This window comes from Parasteatoda tepidariorum, chromosome X1 (assembly GCF_043381705.1).
Source record: "Parasteatoda tepidariorum isolate YZ-2023 chromosome X1, CAS_Ptep_4.0, whole genome shotgun sequence".
Lineage (NCBI taxonomy): Eukaryota > Metazoa > Arthropoda > Arachnida > Araneae > Theridiidae > Parasteatoda > Parasteatoda tepidariorum.
This window is the reverse complement of record NC_092214.1, coordinates 69,563,464-69,579,560: the sequence shown is the minus strand read 5'-3', so window position 1 is coordinate 69,579,560 and position 16,097 is coordinate 69,563,464. Positions and strand designations below refer to the sequence as shown.

At 25.3% G+C, this 16,097-nt stretch overlaps 1 protein-coding gene across 2 annotated transcripts; it reads right to left on the bottom strand.

The window, feature by feature from the left end:
* Window positions 1-6,146: 6,146 nt before the first annotated feature.
* LOC107451001 (uncharacterized) lies at window positions 6,147-14,814 on the bottom strand. 2 transcript variants are annotated; one of them, XM_016066950.3, is made up of 4 exons: window positions 14,776-14,814; window positions 13,264-13,342; window positions 10,231-10,434; window positions 6,147-6,372 (listed from the first exon to the last, which is right to left on the bottom strand). In XM_016066950.3, the coding sequence occupies exons 1-4, from the start codon at window positions 14,796-14,798 to the stop codon at window positions 6,364-6,366; spliced, it is 315 nt and encodes a 104-aa protein (XP_015922436.2). In that variant the 5' UTR covers window positions 14,799-14,814; the 3' UTR covers window positions 6,147-6,363. The 2 variants fall into 2 exon arrangements, with proteins under 2 accessions (XP_015922436.2, XP_071043934.1); XM_071187833.1 differs by lacking the exon at window positions 6,147-6,372 and adding an exon at window positions 6,476-6,614.
* Between the last annotated feature and the right edge of the window lie 1,283 nt (window positions 14,815-16,097).

Below are 16,097 nucleotides of genomic sequence, written 5' to 3'. Positions count from 1 at the left end.
TGATCGGAAATGTCGTATTACCAAGGGTGCTTCCATTTTATGATTTGCTTCTTCGCATTCTTCTGAATAGGTAGTAATAGGAAAGTGTCCCTTGCCACTAACTACGAGTTTTCTGGGCATGGATTAATTTGAAATTTTAATTCTGATGATGTGCCCTAACTCCCTTAAAAGTTTTTCTTAACATTTACTTGATCCTATATTATACATATCGTTTTCAATCTTGTATATTTCGATAAAAAATCTGTAGCTTTAGAGGAAAAACTAATTTCTGATTTAGAGTCTCCGCAGCCGAATTTGACAAGATCTAGTTTTTAAATAAATGCAACGAAAAATCTGCTCCCCCATGTTATTAAATAATTGATAAAGAAACATCAAAACTAGCAATTTAAATCCTGAGTGAGTCACACTTTTTTGCGAAAAACCTGAAAAAAAGACATTAAAAAAGAAAATGGCCTCCTAACTATAGTCCCTTTATGAGCATGAACAAGATAAAGTGTATAGTGAAGAAAAGAATAATCGAAACAACAGAAGAATATGTTAAATCTCTTACTTTTCTTCTTTTTTTTTATTGATCTCGATTTTCTTAGCATGTTCAAATAAACTTTTAAAATAGATTTAATACTACTGCTCACTTTCATTCAAGTCTAATCCAGAATTCAGACTTAAGTTTTAGAAAAGGCGAAAAAAAAGATATAGATTTAAAAGCTGTGACACAGAAGAAGAAGAGATATCAAGCTTAAACAAAAACTTAATTCCAGTTCGACCAAAGTCTTACCTAACTAGTATACCTAACTAGTATACCTAACTAGTCTTAAGAAAATCATTATTTATGTTTTTTACTTGAAACATTTTACAAAAGTTAGCAAGTGAACGCAAATTTTCTCAGTCCATAAGAAAAAAAAAATTCAGGCGGGGTTAGATGAAAATCCTTACATCATTCGACAAAATCATTTCTATTTAAAAGTAAAAGCTGAACATTTTATCTACAAAACAAGTTCAGTTTTGTGTTTCTATAATTAACCTTTCGAATTTTATAGCAGAAAACGGATAGATTTCAGAAGAGAATTACGTTTTCTGTTTTTTCAAAGTTTGATATTTTATAGCCGTCGTTGAACAGCCATCCCAACAATTATCCTATGATAAAAATTAATCTTTTTAATGTGTCTATATCACTAAAAAATTAAAAAAGCTGTTTGAGATGAAAGAAAAATAGCAGAAAACACAGGTCCCTGGTTCGATCCTCGGGCCGGGCAGGGTTGACTCAGCCTTTCATCCCTTCAGTGAGTCGATAAATGAGTACCAAGCATGCTTGGGAACTAAACACTGGGGGGCGGCATTCACTGGGGGCGCGTTCGGCCGACCACCTGACCGGAACATCTGCTTCTGCACCCCAGAGCCCAAGGTCTTGGCCCTCTAGGGCTGTCGCGCTGCTGAGTTTATATATATATATATTTAAATTTATTTTTAATCAAAGACTTAAACTAATATGTACACATATTTGTTGCAGAATTGGTTAACAGAAGACATTATTAATTTAAGGTTTTAAATGGCTATTAATTTGCTTCTGGATAAATGAAATTTAAATATTATTAATAATCATTATCCAAGAAAATGATTTCTTAAAATGTTTATTTTCGTATTTTCAATTAATTTGTGTTTATTATTTATTTATTTAATTAATTTATTTATTTATTTGTTTTATTTTTATTTATAGATTGTACAAACCAAACTCGGCAGCATTTATTGTATGAATTTTGTGTTTATAGACTAATTAGAAGGCGTTCAATATACAAATTTATACTTTCCTTTCCAGAAACCCTTCACTAAATCTTTTAATTCCTCTAAAAAATCAATTTAATCAGCATTTCTAAATTTACTCCTTACCAAAATGGTAGTGGCTCGGTTAGAAAGATTATTGATATTAAAATTTAGAATTTAAATAGATTCTAATTTTTCAAAAATTTCCCAACTATTCAAAGATTAATTTTCTTTAAAAAAAACTTATTTTAAAATAAAGACTTTAATTTTAGAACTTCATCCATATTCTCAAATACACAGATATTTAAAATTTATTTTTAATTAAAGAATTAAACTAATCTGTATTGTAACAGAATTGGTTTACAGAGGACATCACAGATTTCAGAGTTTAAATGGCTTTTTATTTTAATTTGTTTCTTGGAAAATGAAATGCTAATTATGCATTATCAAAAATCATTATTTATGCAAAATTATTTAAAATAATTTTTTCTGTGAATCTAATGACTCAAATAATTTTTCTTGCAAATATTAAGTAATTTTCTTCCATGATATTTAATCTTTTTTTCCCTTAAGCAAATAAAAAAAATATATACTACATATTGTGTTTACAAAATTGGTAAATAGATAGCAGCACTATATCCGAGATCAAAACGTTTTTTTTCTTCTGTTATATGTATCTTGCAAAATGAAATTTAAATAGTATCGAACTTTTTATTTATGCATATGTTTTGGAGCCTTAACGAGTAAAATAACTTTTCACGACAATAATATTTAAATAAATTTTGAAGTATAATTTCCATGAAGTATAAGTATTTATTTCCATATTTTCATCTAACACATTTTCAAAAGACCCAATCAATAATTTACTGAAGTTACATATTTCTTTAAAATAATTATATATTTTTTTCTTCTGATTTGTGTTAAAAATTAAATTTAAAATTAACGTGTATTGACGTAAATTAACGTAAATTAACTGAAGTTATTGTCCGTTGTTAGTCGTTTCTTTAGCTTATAATTTTGAAATGAGATGGCAGCACAACTGTGATGTTATTAAGATTTAGTTGGAGTTAATAAAATTTAACAGTGCTTGTCATTAAAATTTTGCTTGATTATTTTACTTAATAATCTAACAAGTTAAACTAATTCTTATCCAATGATTCCTTGTGTGTTTTAGGTTAAATTAAAGTATTAAGAAAAAGTTCTTTGATTTTAAAATAAATTCATATTGCTATGTGGAGCAAACAACTTATATTATTGATAAAAAAAAACAAAGATATTAATAATAAAACTAATAAGCTAATTAAATAGTTAAAAATAGTATTATTTTGCTTCTTTACTTTGTTACTTATTGTTACTTTGTTACTTATAATATTTGACTATTTTACTTTTTCATCAATTTTCTATCTTCTTTGGTTATTTTCTCTCAGTTTTGATATATCATTCGGATATATTAAGAGTTCCATTTGCACTTCTACTTTCAGGTTATGATTTTTTTTTTTAAATTTTCAATTTTTATTATTAACAAGAAAGTAATACACAAGGTGGTAGGAGGCATTCAATAGTGTAAGTTGTTCGTGGTTGAAGAAATGTATCGGATAAAATCATGCTATGCAGGATGTAGATGAAATCCAGACAGCCCAACAAAACTTTTCTTGAGAAAAGTTAGAACATCCACCGCACAGTCAAGATTTGACACCCTGCGACTTCCACATCTTTGGGAAACTTATAAGGACGCCATAGCAGGGAAGAAAATTTCTCTCGCAAATTCTCTTTCCCCTTCATTTTAATTTTAAATTGTCGAAAAAATGAGTTCAGACAAAACTAGAGTAAGCCATGAAGTTTCAAATACTGAAAAGAAAATTTAAAAATGTACAAATTAAAATAAATAATGAGATGATAATTTTGGATTACTCAACGGAGAAGTTCTCTTCTAATAATTTATTTGCATTTTAATATTTCGAAGTATTTTCTTTCAGCAACTCAAACTTCATGACTACTCATGACTACTTTGAATGAACTTCTTTTAAATTTTAAATTATTGATATTGATATTTAATTGATATTTCTTTCTTTTAAATTTTAAATTAGGAATGAAGGAGAAAGAGAATTTGCAACAAAACTTTTATTCCGCAGTAGAGCTAGTACTGTCTTTACGCATGAGCAAGTTAGGGTAGTGGCCTAGGGTCCTAGGCAATCAGGGGGCCCTTGAGGATCTTACTTTTTTTAAAAATTTTATTAAAAAGGCTAACAATTAACAAAATTATCTTACATATTTTAAAATAAATATATGCTACAAATAGTGATTGATTATCATGCATACACCAATAATTTGAATATTTATCACCAAGAGGAAACTGAATCTATTTTTCTACGTCTCAATGAAACTCTTAGGTTCTTGGGTATTGTAAGATGCTTTAATAACTGTTTAGTTTGACAAAATAATTCATACCTTTTGAATTTTTTTTAGTTGTTATACCTCTATATTTATTTAATTACGTTAATTAACTTCCATAGTTCAGAAAATTATTTTATTATCTGAGGATTGCAACTGGTAAACGTCTCAACTTCTTTTTTCAATTATGCATAGCTTAAAAACGCTATATTTGAGTTTTTGAGGTAATCAAAATGTGTTTAAATTTGTCAAAATTATTGCATTGTATCTTAAAAATGCTTTATTTTATGTATGTGAAGCTTTTTAAGTTCATTCTTAAACATTATAAGGGTCTATAATGTTTAAGGGTCTAAAATAAAATGCTATAAAGGTCTAAACATTTTTGTGCCCCGGGGGCCCTGCATGCTATTAAGGCAACGTCTTCTTAAGAGAGTATTATAGAGGACGCATTTCTATTCGGACCACGAAGTAAAGGAAGCTCTGCAGAACTTCCTTTGGATTCTAACACAATCTTTCTACAATCAGTGTTACGACAGTGTATAATAAAATTATATATATATATATAATATAAACACAAAGAAAAATTATAAAATAAAATAGAATTTTTTTTTAATCTGAAAACGTAAAGGTTTTCTTCAGGACGCATTCCCTTTTGATGGTAAATGCGATATTTCCAAGCAAAAAATAAGTAATAAATAAAAAAGTTTAAAATAAATTAAAAAATTTAAGTTGCAAAGAAAAACAAAAACATTAAAATAGGTAATCGTTGTTTATATATATATNTATATATATATATATATATATATATATATATATATATATATATATATATATATATATATATATATATATATATATATATATATATATATATATATATATATATATATATATATATATATATATATATATATATATATATATATATATATATATATATATATATATATATATATATATATATATATATATATATATATATATATATATATATATATATATATATATATATATATATATATATATATATATATATATATATATATATATATATATATATATATATATATATATATATATATATATATATATATATATATATATATATATATATATATATATATATATATATATATATATATATATATATATATATATATATATATATATATATATATATATATATATATATATATATATATATATATATATATATATATATATATATATATATATATATATATATATATATATATATATATATATATATATATATATATATATATATATATATATATATATATATATATATATATATATATATATATATATATATATATATATATATATATATATATATATATATATATATATATATATATATATATATATATATATATATATATATATATATATATATATATATATATATATATATATATATATATATATATATATATATATATATATATATATATATATATATATATATATATATATATATATATATATATATATATATATATATATATATATATATATATATATATATATATATATATATATATATATATATATATATATATATATATATATATATATATATATATATATATATATATATATATATATATATATATATATATATATATATATATATATATATATATATATATATATATATATATATATATATATATATATATATATATGTATATATATATATGTATGTATATATATATATATATATGAGTGTGTGTGTGTGTACAATAATAGAATTATAAAATAAAATTTGAAAAAATTATTTCGGAAAACGTAAAGATTCTTTACCCAGACACTTTTCTTTACGTAGTAATATTTCGAAATGAAAAACAATTATCCTATGATAAAAATTAATCTTTTTAATGTGTCTATATCACTAAAAAATAAAAAAGCTGTTTGAGATGAAAGGAAAAATAGCAGAAAACAAACTTGCCGATATGAGTAAAAAATAAGAATGCCTTAAAAATAGATATATTAATCTGACATTGTAATTACATAATATAATAAACATTGAAGATTGATATTTATTGTCGGATTGCTTAGTGAGTGCAAATAAAGCAATTAAAATAATCCAAAACATCTCATTATTTTCTATTTTAACAGTTTTCTTATGGTTTCTTTAGTTTTCTGTAGTAATGCTCTCGAAAAACATTTTTATTATGTTCTCCACCGTCATAAATTCTGAAATAAAAGAAATGAAACAAAATCAATTATTTATGCTACTTATTGTGTATATCATAGATATGTGATTTGGATGTCCAAATTATTACATTAATTATTTTGATCTTAAATTATACAAAAGTCATTTTTATATATAACTGCTTCACCAATTTCAAATTAACATTTTCACGCTTATTATGCTCGTGAAAATAAAAAAAATGTGTCGAAGCACAATTTTCTTATTTCCTGCACCACCATAGTTTCTGAAATAGAAAATTATTAAATAAAGTTTAGTGAATTATTTACGCTATTTATTGTGTAAATCTAATATGTAATTAAAGTACACAAATGAAATAAAAGCAATTATTGAATAAAATTGAAGGAATTATTTATACAACTTATTGTTTTTAGATTATAAGTAATTAATTTTATAACATCGATTTATGCAATAATAAATCGATGCTCTAAAAATACTCAGATGAAATAAAAAATTATTGAATAAAATTGAATGAATTATTTATGCTTCTTATTGTGTATATCTTATATGTTATTAAAATACTCAAATGAAATAAAAAATTATTGAATGAAATTGAAAGAATAATTTATGCTACTTATTGTGTAAATTATGAATAATTTTAAAATATTCAAATCAGTAGATCAATTAATCATTAACATAATTTATAAAATTGTCATTTTATAAATTTATACAGAAATAACCAAGTTAATCTTTTTTTACAATTATACATTATTAATTTTGAAGCTTCAGAAAAATAATAATTAATGTTAAAGCGTAAGGTATAAATTTAAAAACCAAGCAAGAATCTAAACATTTAAAAAAAGGTTTTACATGAATTGTAACATTTAGAAAAATTCTTGGATTTTCCAGAAAGAAAAAAAATAATAATTCGCATAAATCATCAGAGTAATTCGCGCCATGACAAACTTGCAAAAAAAGGACACTATATATAATTTAGGTGCATAGTTACTACTATTTTGATGTTGAGTGAAACTAAATTTTTTGCAGTGAGTGTATAGTGTGGTTTTCCGGAGAACTCCAGACATCCGTCTCGCGTCGTGGCGGGTACTATGGTTAAGAGGAAAGATCTCTTCGAATAGGGGTGTGGGGTGAATAGTTTTAACTTAATCTAAGCGTAGGTCGTCGCGAGTAATCCTTCTTTCTTCCATTTCACCCCCATTAGAAATGTGCTCACGCTTGTTACCATAGCAGCAGACAAACCCAGACTTTCAGTCTAGAGTTGTTCTCCTCAAAGTTTTTTTTTTAGTATAGTCACATCTTTATTCGATTTTTCACTGTATAGTTTTATTTACTTACTTATTATTCCTTTGTTTCTTCGCTTACAGACAACACATGTGTTCATGCGCATGGCTTCATTACAAAACCATTTAATTTAAAAAACAAGTATATTTTTAGTAATTTATTCGAACTAATTCTTTCAATATAATTTTCGCACAATAACTACAGAATGTACTAAGTTTAATTTAACACCAAAAATGGTGACAACCATACACCAAAATTTTTTTCTGTGTAGTGTGGCACTGTGTAGAAGATAAGACGTTTGTGCGCAAATATTTCAAATGTGTAATACTGAAAAGTATTTCTTTTATTAAAAAAGAAAATTAGTGTCCATCAGTTTATTAGTTTCATGCCGAAATAATTTTATATAAATATCTTTTTTAAATCATATTTGGCCTATTAAAATATTAAAAAAACTGAAAAATAATATTTATGAGTTGTAGTAGATGTAGGCTAAAACGTTACATTCATTTATAAAAAAATACATTCTTATTCTTTTTTTATGATTTTTACTAACTAAACATTTATTTATAAAAAGTTTAAAAAGAAAAAAAAGGACATACGAAAGATAAAAGATTTTTAAGAAACATCCTATTCAAAATTCTTCCAATTCAACATGACAGATTTATTACCTTTCTGTAACGAAAAAAATACAGGGTCTTATCACATTTTTGGAATCCATCTCAAAAAAGAAGTAAAAAATCATAGACATTTTTGTACTTGTACCCATTTACACCTCTGGCCTTGTTACATCGACATCACAAAAAGGTTGAAAAATAATGCATTTTAAAAAAACTTAATTAAAACCTGGTTATTACAGTGTTAAAACCTTTATTAAAATTTTATTAAAACCATCAATTAAACATATTTTAAAGCCTTTATCCCACTTCCTCAATGTCATTAGCTAGATTTTAATAACATTTTCCATAACTTAAATATTAACTTGCGAGCTCTAATATTATGAACTAAACTTTGATCAGAATGCTTGAAATTCATATGAATGGCAGTAATTTCGAATAATCACGTATATTAATGATTAAAAGATTTCTTTCAAAAAAGATTTCCTGTCTCTCGGTGACTTTGAAAATAAACTCACGTTCTTTCTGCCCAGTTTCAATGTTGTTGACGAGTAGTTTCTAATAAGGGAACAAGTTTCCAATAAAATTTAAAGAAATTGAACTTTTAAACACGCCATTTGTAATATGCTATAAAAGGTACTACTGCAATTGCTAATCCTAAGCCTAGAAAAGTGGGAAAGGAAGTTAGTTCAAAAAATTCTCATTGTAGTCTCTTAAAGTTGTCCAATTATCCGGATGCTTCATTATCCAGAATCGGCTTTGGTTCCGATTGGGCTGGAGAATCGACGCTCTACTGGCAATTGTTTTGATTGTTATGGTTCGGGTCCAAGATGAATACCTAATTGCCTACCTTCCCCGAAGTGAGCATAAGCGGCCATCTGGACTTGATTGAAGGGGGACATGGGTCAAAAAGGGAAAAACTTATACAGACAAGTTAAGTGTTGTCTTCTATTAATTCCTCCACGCTATATTAAATACTCATACTAAACTTAATAGATCCTATAGTTCAGTTACTATAATGAATTTAGTTAGAAGGAAGTTTGAAAAAAATAGAATTTCTAAGCGTCTGAAGTACATATCTAGAAAAAAGAGGTATTATTTCTAACGTATTTCCCATGCTGAATTGAATGAAATCAAAGTAAAATTAATAGGTATAATTGATCAAAAGTTTAAAGAATTTTTTTTTTGTATAAGAAATACCATTTCGTACTAGTAACTTTACATATCAACTATGCAACATTGATGTATGCATTGCTTTTGCTTAACTTAATAATACCAAAACCAATTCAATAGGATAAATTGTTTAAAAGTTATAAAACTTTCAAGAATAAAATTATAACTCTCACATTTTTATGCGTAAAACTCGTTACGGATTCGAAACTATTTGTTATATCAACTAATTTTCGATTTTATTGAATTAGGTAAAAAAATACATGAAAAATGTCTCACTTGTCTAGATATAAATATCAGACACATAAGTAAAGCAGAAGGAAACATTTGTCTCCAGAATAATCATGATCTCAAATTTACAGCAAACCAGCAGAAATACCGATAAGCAATATTAAAGCTAAATGATTGCTAAGTAAAATATAAATTCTGATTTAAACAAATTATAAACTAAATTATGTATAGATTCAAAATATTACACCAACATAAGGAGAGAAAAATAATCATATATTTTTCACAAAAATATTTTACAGCATTTTAATAATTACATACCATATGTGCAATAAAACTTCTGGAAAATAAATTATTTTAATTTAGAAATATATAATATTTCTGGCATATGGGAAAAATTTATGAATCACTTTAGAAAATGACTCAACCGTTTAGTTTAATTCATTAGTCCAATTTCAGAAAGTAAACAGACAAGACGCATATCAATATAATAAACAATACGAAACTTGACCAAATTGGTCAAATAGCTTAGAGCCTTTAGGGGAAAACTAACGAGATGCATTATTTAGTCAATATCAAAATGCTTACCTCATTTAGCGAAGGAGTATTTCTACCTTTGAGAAACAACCCTAATATGTCCAAAATCAATAAGGAATCACTTGTTGTAGTCTTTACTTCTCCATATTGGTTGTTCATTTTCACAGAACGCTTAAGCATTCTATCTGAGTTATAACTGCAGCCTCCGAAAACATTACAAAACACTCGTTTTCCTTTCGAAATCATTTCGAAATCCTGCAAATAAAAATTAGGTTTATTTTAATAAGTATGCGGGTAATCACAACAAACCTAAGGAAATATTATTTCAGTTTCTGAGCATCGCTGTTTTGCATGACGCGTTATAATATAAAATTTTTTGATGAATTACGCTTCTCACTGCGAAAGTATTGCTTTTATAATTCCAATAATAAGTAAGTCAAATAAAACTTTCAGTTATTTTCACACTCTTAGAATTTTCTAGGAAAAAATAGTAATTAACAATTCATTTGATAGTTATTTTACCGTATTTAAACAAAACAGTCAAATAGCCATAAATAAGATGGCATTCATACTGTTAACTTTGAGAAAAACCATTCATTAACTGCTTTCACCTAATACGGTTAAACAACTAGAATTTTATAGCACCTAGTATGTTCACCTAATCAAGCCACTTAGTTTTTTGTAGTTGAGAACATATTATTATCGAGAGGGCTACTCTGTCAATGACGGAACTGATCGACGGAACTGGGTTCGAGTCCCAGCATTGACACCAAATATTTCATCCATTCCCTTCAACACATGAAGAGTTTCCAGTGTCCTGCACTCTCCAATTTGTGCACCTGGACTATTAGAATATGATACTATCACTCACGCCTAGATGGCAGCACCATTAAAACTGCTCCACACACAAAAAGTTTAGTACTTCCCACCTCTTACGATTTTGAAACAATGCAAGTTGTAAATGGTTAAAAAAAAACAGATAGTTTTGTATTCATGATTTTTTATCCATATTAGTTTTAAACGGTTCGAAAGCCGTTAAGGTAAAAAATGCACTTTAACGTTAACCTTATGGTTAATTGACTGAACAGAATGCTGCCGGTTATCTTACCGTAATTTTAGAATGAAAATTTAACAGTGTAAATTGAATAATTCGCGTAAATCATTGAATTATCTATTGGTTGAATATTTAAAAAACAGCCTAGAATTTTCTATTTGTTGGATGATTAAAATAAACTAGTTATAACTAAAATTGGGTAATGTTACTTATTTAATGATAATTATTCAAACATTAGTGTGGTAATAATTCTTGTAAAATTTTAGTTTTTGAGGAGTATTTAAATTTCAACAAGCATATTTAAATCTTCATTGCATTCAATGCATCCTCAAAAAGATTAGTTTCTCTGTCATGTCACTGTGTTATAAGGAATTTAAAATCTTTAGTAAATTACTTTGCTTAACTATTATCCCAGTAAAATTTAACCCTTTGACGCAGATTGGACACAAGTGCCCCTTTTATATTTCTTTTCTGACTCTCTTATTACAAGCAAAAATATATTTTTTTGTAATATTTAAATAAAAAACAGTCTAATAGTTACTAAAGAAATATCTTAGATTATCAGAATTACATTTGTACAAAAATATAAAATCCAAAAAAAAAAAGAAGTTTGAATCTATTTTTGTATTCATATTCAAAAATTCACCAATAATTAATTTTCCTTGTTATCGAAATTTCAACAATAAATAAATGTTTCTTTCTAGATATAAAAAATAACTGCTAATAGGTGCAAATTGGAAAAATTAAAGTTCGGAAGTGAGTTTGGAAGATATAGTTTGGAAGAATTTACCTCTAACGCAAAAAAAAGTCACCGGTTTTTTATGCTGTATTTTATTACCACAAATTATTAAAATGCTAAATATAATATTTTTCACTTATTTTAACCAAATTTAATACAAAATAAAGAAAAGTATCAAAAATATGTTTAATAAAATTTCTACGTCATTATGTTAACATACTTTAATTCATTAAAACTATGAAGTAAATTAGAATTTTTACGAAATATCTGCTTCTGAAGCAAAAGTATATTTAAAATAACGTTACAAAATTTGGAATTTTCCATTGCGTAAAATTTTACCTTAACAATACCTAATCTAATATAGGATGCACCTAAACCACCACCTTCAATACACATTATTAGGCTTCTTCTCAAAAATGAAAAATGCAAAGGCAGCAAATTAATATTTATAAGAATAAAAACAAAAACGTTATTTAATTTTGATGAACCTCTATTGAGGAAGTCGTAATTAACAACAATTCGCCATTTTTACATGATAACTATGCATTTATCCTCTAATTCAGAAACGTCCACTATACTTTTCAAATATTAGTATTTTTTCATATTATCGCCATAATTTTTTTTGTTGTCTAAATTAGTTTAACGATTCCTTTTATATTAGTTTCACTAAACATCCAGATAACACAACAAAATATTTTATAACTAAGTAAAATAGGTGTCTGATTTTTATTGATTCTACTTTTGATTTGTTATAATGACTCTGATGGTTATAATTAATCATTTAATATGATGCTGTAGTCTATGTACTCTTTTTATAAAGATTATATAGCAGCTTGACCAAATGTATGTGAATATCATTTATGAAAAATATGAATAACATTGTGCTACTGTTATTATTTTTAGTACACTTTTTTAATTGATACACATCCGTGTTGTATTGTTTTATAAATCCTACAATAAGTATAGTAATTTATTTGTTTTTTTTTCGTAAAAATTTGTTTAATTATTTATTTATTTATATTTTTTTCTTCCCACAGCTCTTTATTTTCTTTGCTAAACTATATCTAAGCTCCTCGAATTTATCTTTTTTTTCTTTAGTATTCTTTGAAAAGTAGAATTTATTGAAAATGAAGCTACAAATTTTGTTTTCTTATTTTTTAACTTCTTAAAAACATATATATTTGATGTTTGTAATTTTTCACACTTTCAGAAATTACCTAAATGCAAAAACCAAATAAGTTGAATTAAAAAGCATTTTAAGCTGAAAATTGCGATTGAATAAAGAACTCACTTTTTTACTGTATGCAAATGAGCTGAATGCAAAGAAGTATACAATTAGAAAAAGCGGTAGCATCTTCTCAGGTTTTAACCTAGAATAAATTCAAAATAAGTTTTCATAAAATTAAACAGTTCATATTATTACAGTTTATCTAAACTAAAACACTTTTACACTATAAAGGCAAACCAAAGTCATCATTTCATAAAAGACATACAAAAGTCCTACAAACCACCCTTAAAAACATTTATTTTTATTGAACCTATGTTTGCAAAACTAAATTTATTTGTAAAAAATGATTTAAGAAACTATTTCACAATAAAAAGGCTGAACGAAATATAAACGATATTTCCCTTTAAAAATTAAAACAAAGGTAAGAAAAATTTAACAAGAATTTGAATCCCTAGTGAGAAATGAATCATCGTATTATAATCAGAAATTTGAGTAATCATAAAATACAGATAAAGTGGATCACCCTTAAGAATATTCAATAAGATTTTAAAATGCGTAATTATAAATCTAATAAGCAAATTGATCAGTTCCAAATAATAATTTGAATTTATGGTTTCGATTAGAAGAAGAATCAATTCAGTTATTATATTCTTAAGATTGATTGATCTCAAAATAAAAACAAAAAGAGCTATCCTTCAGAATTCCAAATACGAGTTTAAAATACATCATAAAATATAAGAAATGATAGTCAATAAATTCCAACAAAAATTCAGATTATCATCTTCTAATATCTGAAGACTAAATCATTGCAAAATACAGATAAGCGGGATCAACTTAAAGAAAATGTAATAAAATTTTTAAATCATAATGTGAATGTACATGAAAAAATCTAGTAAAATCACCGTACTTGTAAGATTGGAACATTTTTTGTGAAAAAAAACGTAATTAATGTAATAAACCAAAATAAACTGTATTTAAACCCTGCATTTGGTAAATTTTCTGTTCGTATGGTAACGATTTTTGTTTTCAAATATATAGTTCTTATTACCATATAATTAGTAAAAGTTAAAACCTTAATGGTAAAGTAGACTATATTAGCATGGTATTAAAACTGTAATCTGTTTTTTACGCCATGCTCTAAGTTATCATGATAAAATTATCAAATTTTACCACAATTACTACCAAACAGCATGGTAATAAAACCATACTTTATTGTTAATATTACAAAAGTCATTACCAAATCTCTTTGGTAAAAATTACCGCACTTTTTGGTGTTCTCATAGAGCCAGAAATTAGATTATACCTTTTTTCTCAGTGTAAGAAGCGCAAGTAAATTAATTTAAAGTACAAACTTAACACATTAATCTGATAATAAGAGACAGAATAAATGAAAACTTTTGAATAAATGAAGAGAATTAACAAAGATATTTGTGTGTTTAACTATTATCCAAAAATATTTCATACTTTTAAAAACTAATTACTGTGTTAAGAATATAAAAGATCTAAATAAAATATGTTCTTAAATAAGCATTTTTTATTTACATTTTTGTTGATCAAAAAGTAAACCACACCTACCTTACACACCCCAACCTAAACATTCTAAGTATTATTCTCCAACCCTTCATCAGAATATATATACGAAAACCAATTTTGGTTAGTTTCTTTAAATTAATTTCAAAGGACACGTGATATGAATAGTTAAGAATAACTGGATATCGAAATGATTTCCCTAGCAGAAATTTGATTAAAAAATGCACTTTCAAAACACATTGCATACTAAAAGACGACACAAAGTCTGATAGAAGAATATTCCAGCTTCAAATGTAACTATCTTGTGACTAATGGTCCAGTTGTCTAGCTATTATAGACAATATAATATACAAGTGTATCTAATAGAGACAGTGGCGTGTAGAGAGAATATTGAAGAGGGAACCGGCCTCAGGCAATCAATTAAAGGAGGCATCCAATATGTGATTAAGTTCGCTAAAATTGTTACTACATTTAATTCCAAAATTTAAAAAAATTGGATGAATACTACACACAATACAAAAATACTGAATAAAATTACTGTAAAATGTACAGGCAAACAGGGTGTTGGTTAATTTTACTGTGAACTCCATTTTTATCTAAACATGTTACGGAGCAAAAAATCGTACGTACCGCAATTTTTCAAGTAATAATTACTGTAAAATCTCAGAATGACTCTAATAAAATAAATATTACTGTAAAAGTTACGGTATAATATTTTAAGGTAAAAATCGATTTTATGGTAAAATAGAATTTACGGATGTGCCTATGCTTTATACCATAATTTGATCTGGAATTTTTTGCAGTGTAGGCTCAAATGATATATTTTATGATTTTCGAGAAAATTTTAAATATGAAGGCGGTATAGTTCATTAAACGTAAGTAATTTTAACATTTAAGAAAATTTCAGAATATTTTGTTTGAAATTACACATTTTATGATAGAGAATAATTTCGAATAATATTTATATGAAAAGAATTAAAATATGGTGATAATTAAAGTTTTTATGATATGTATCATTCCAATGCTTTTTTCGCACTTTAATAAAGTTTTTTTTGTCCTATCCAAAAATTAGATTACTACAAACCTCTTTTCATAGGTATCTAATTCAGGAGTTTTCTCCGGGTATCCACACTCTTTAGCATGCACTGAATATATATATTCAGTTCCATTTAACAACTTTAAACCAAGAAATAGTTAAATGATTAAAATTTATTATTTTACAAAAATAAATCCTGTTGTTTAAATTAAACACATTTAATTTATGATTATTTTTCTAATACCTTTATTTATTTGTATTTTTTTAAATATGGAAATAATATTTTTAAAATAACTATTTTATTTCAAAGCCCTTCACTAGCCTATCCAAA

Bases quoted from the DNA above. Each gene is read 5' to 3' on its own strand.
- LOC107451001 (XM_071187833.1), bottom strand. From the start codon at position 14,798: ATGTTTAGGTTGGGGTGTGTAAG. The intron at 10,435-13,263 runs GTGAGTTCTTTA...TTTTATTTGCAG, and splicing joins CATTTGCATACAGTAAAAAA to GATTTCGAAATGATTTCGAA. The intron at 6,615-10,230 runs GTAAGCATTTTG...TTTCTATTTCAG, and splicing joins ATACTCCTTCGCTAAATGAG to AAACTATGGTGGTGCAGGAA.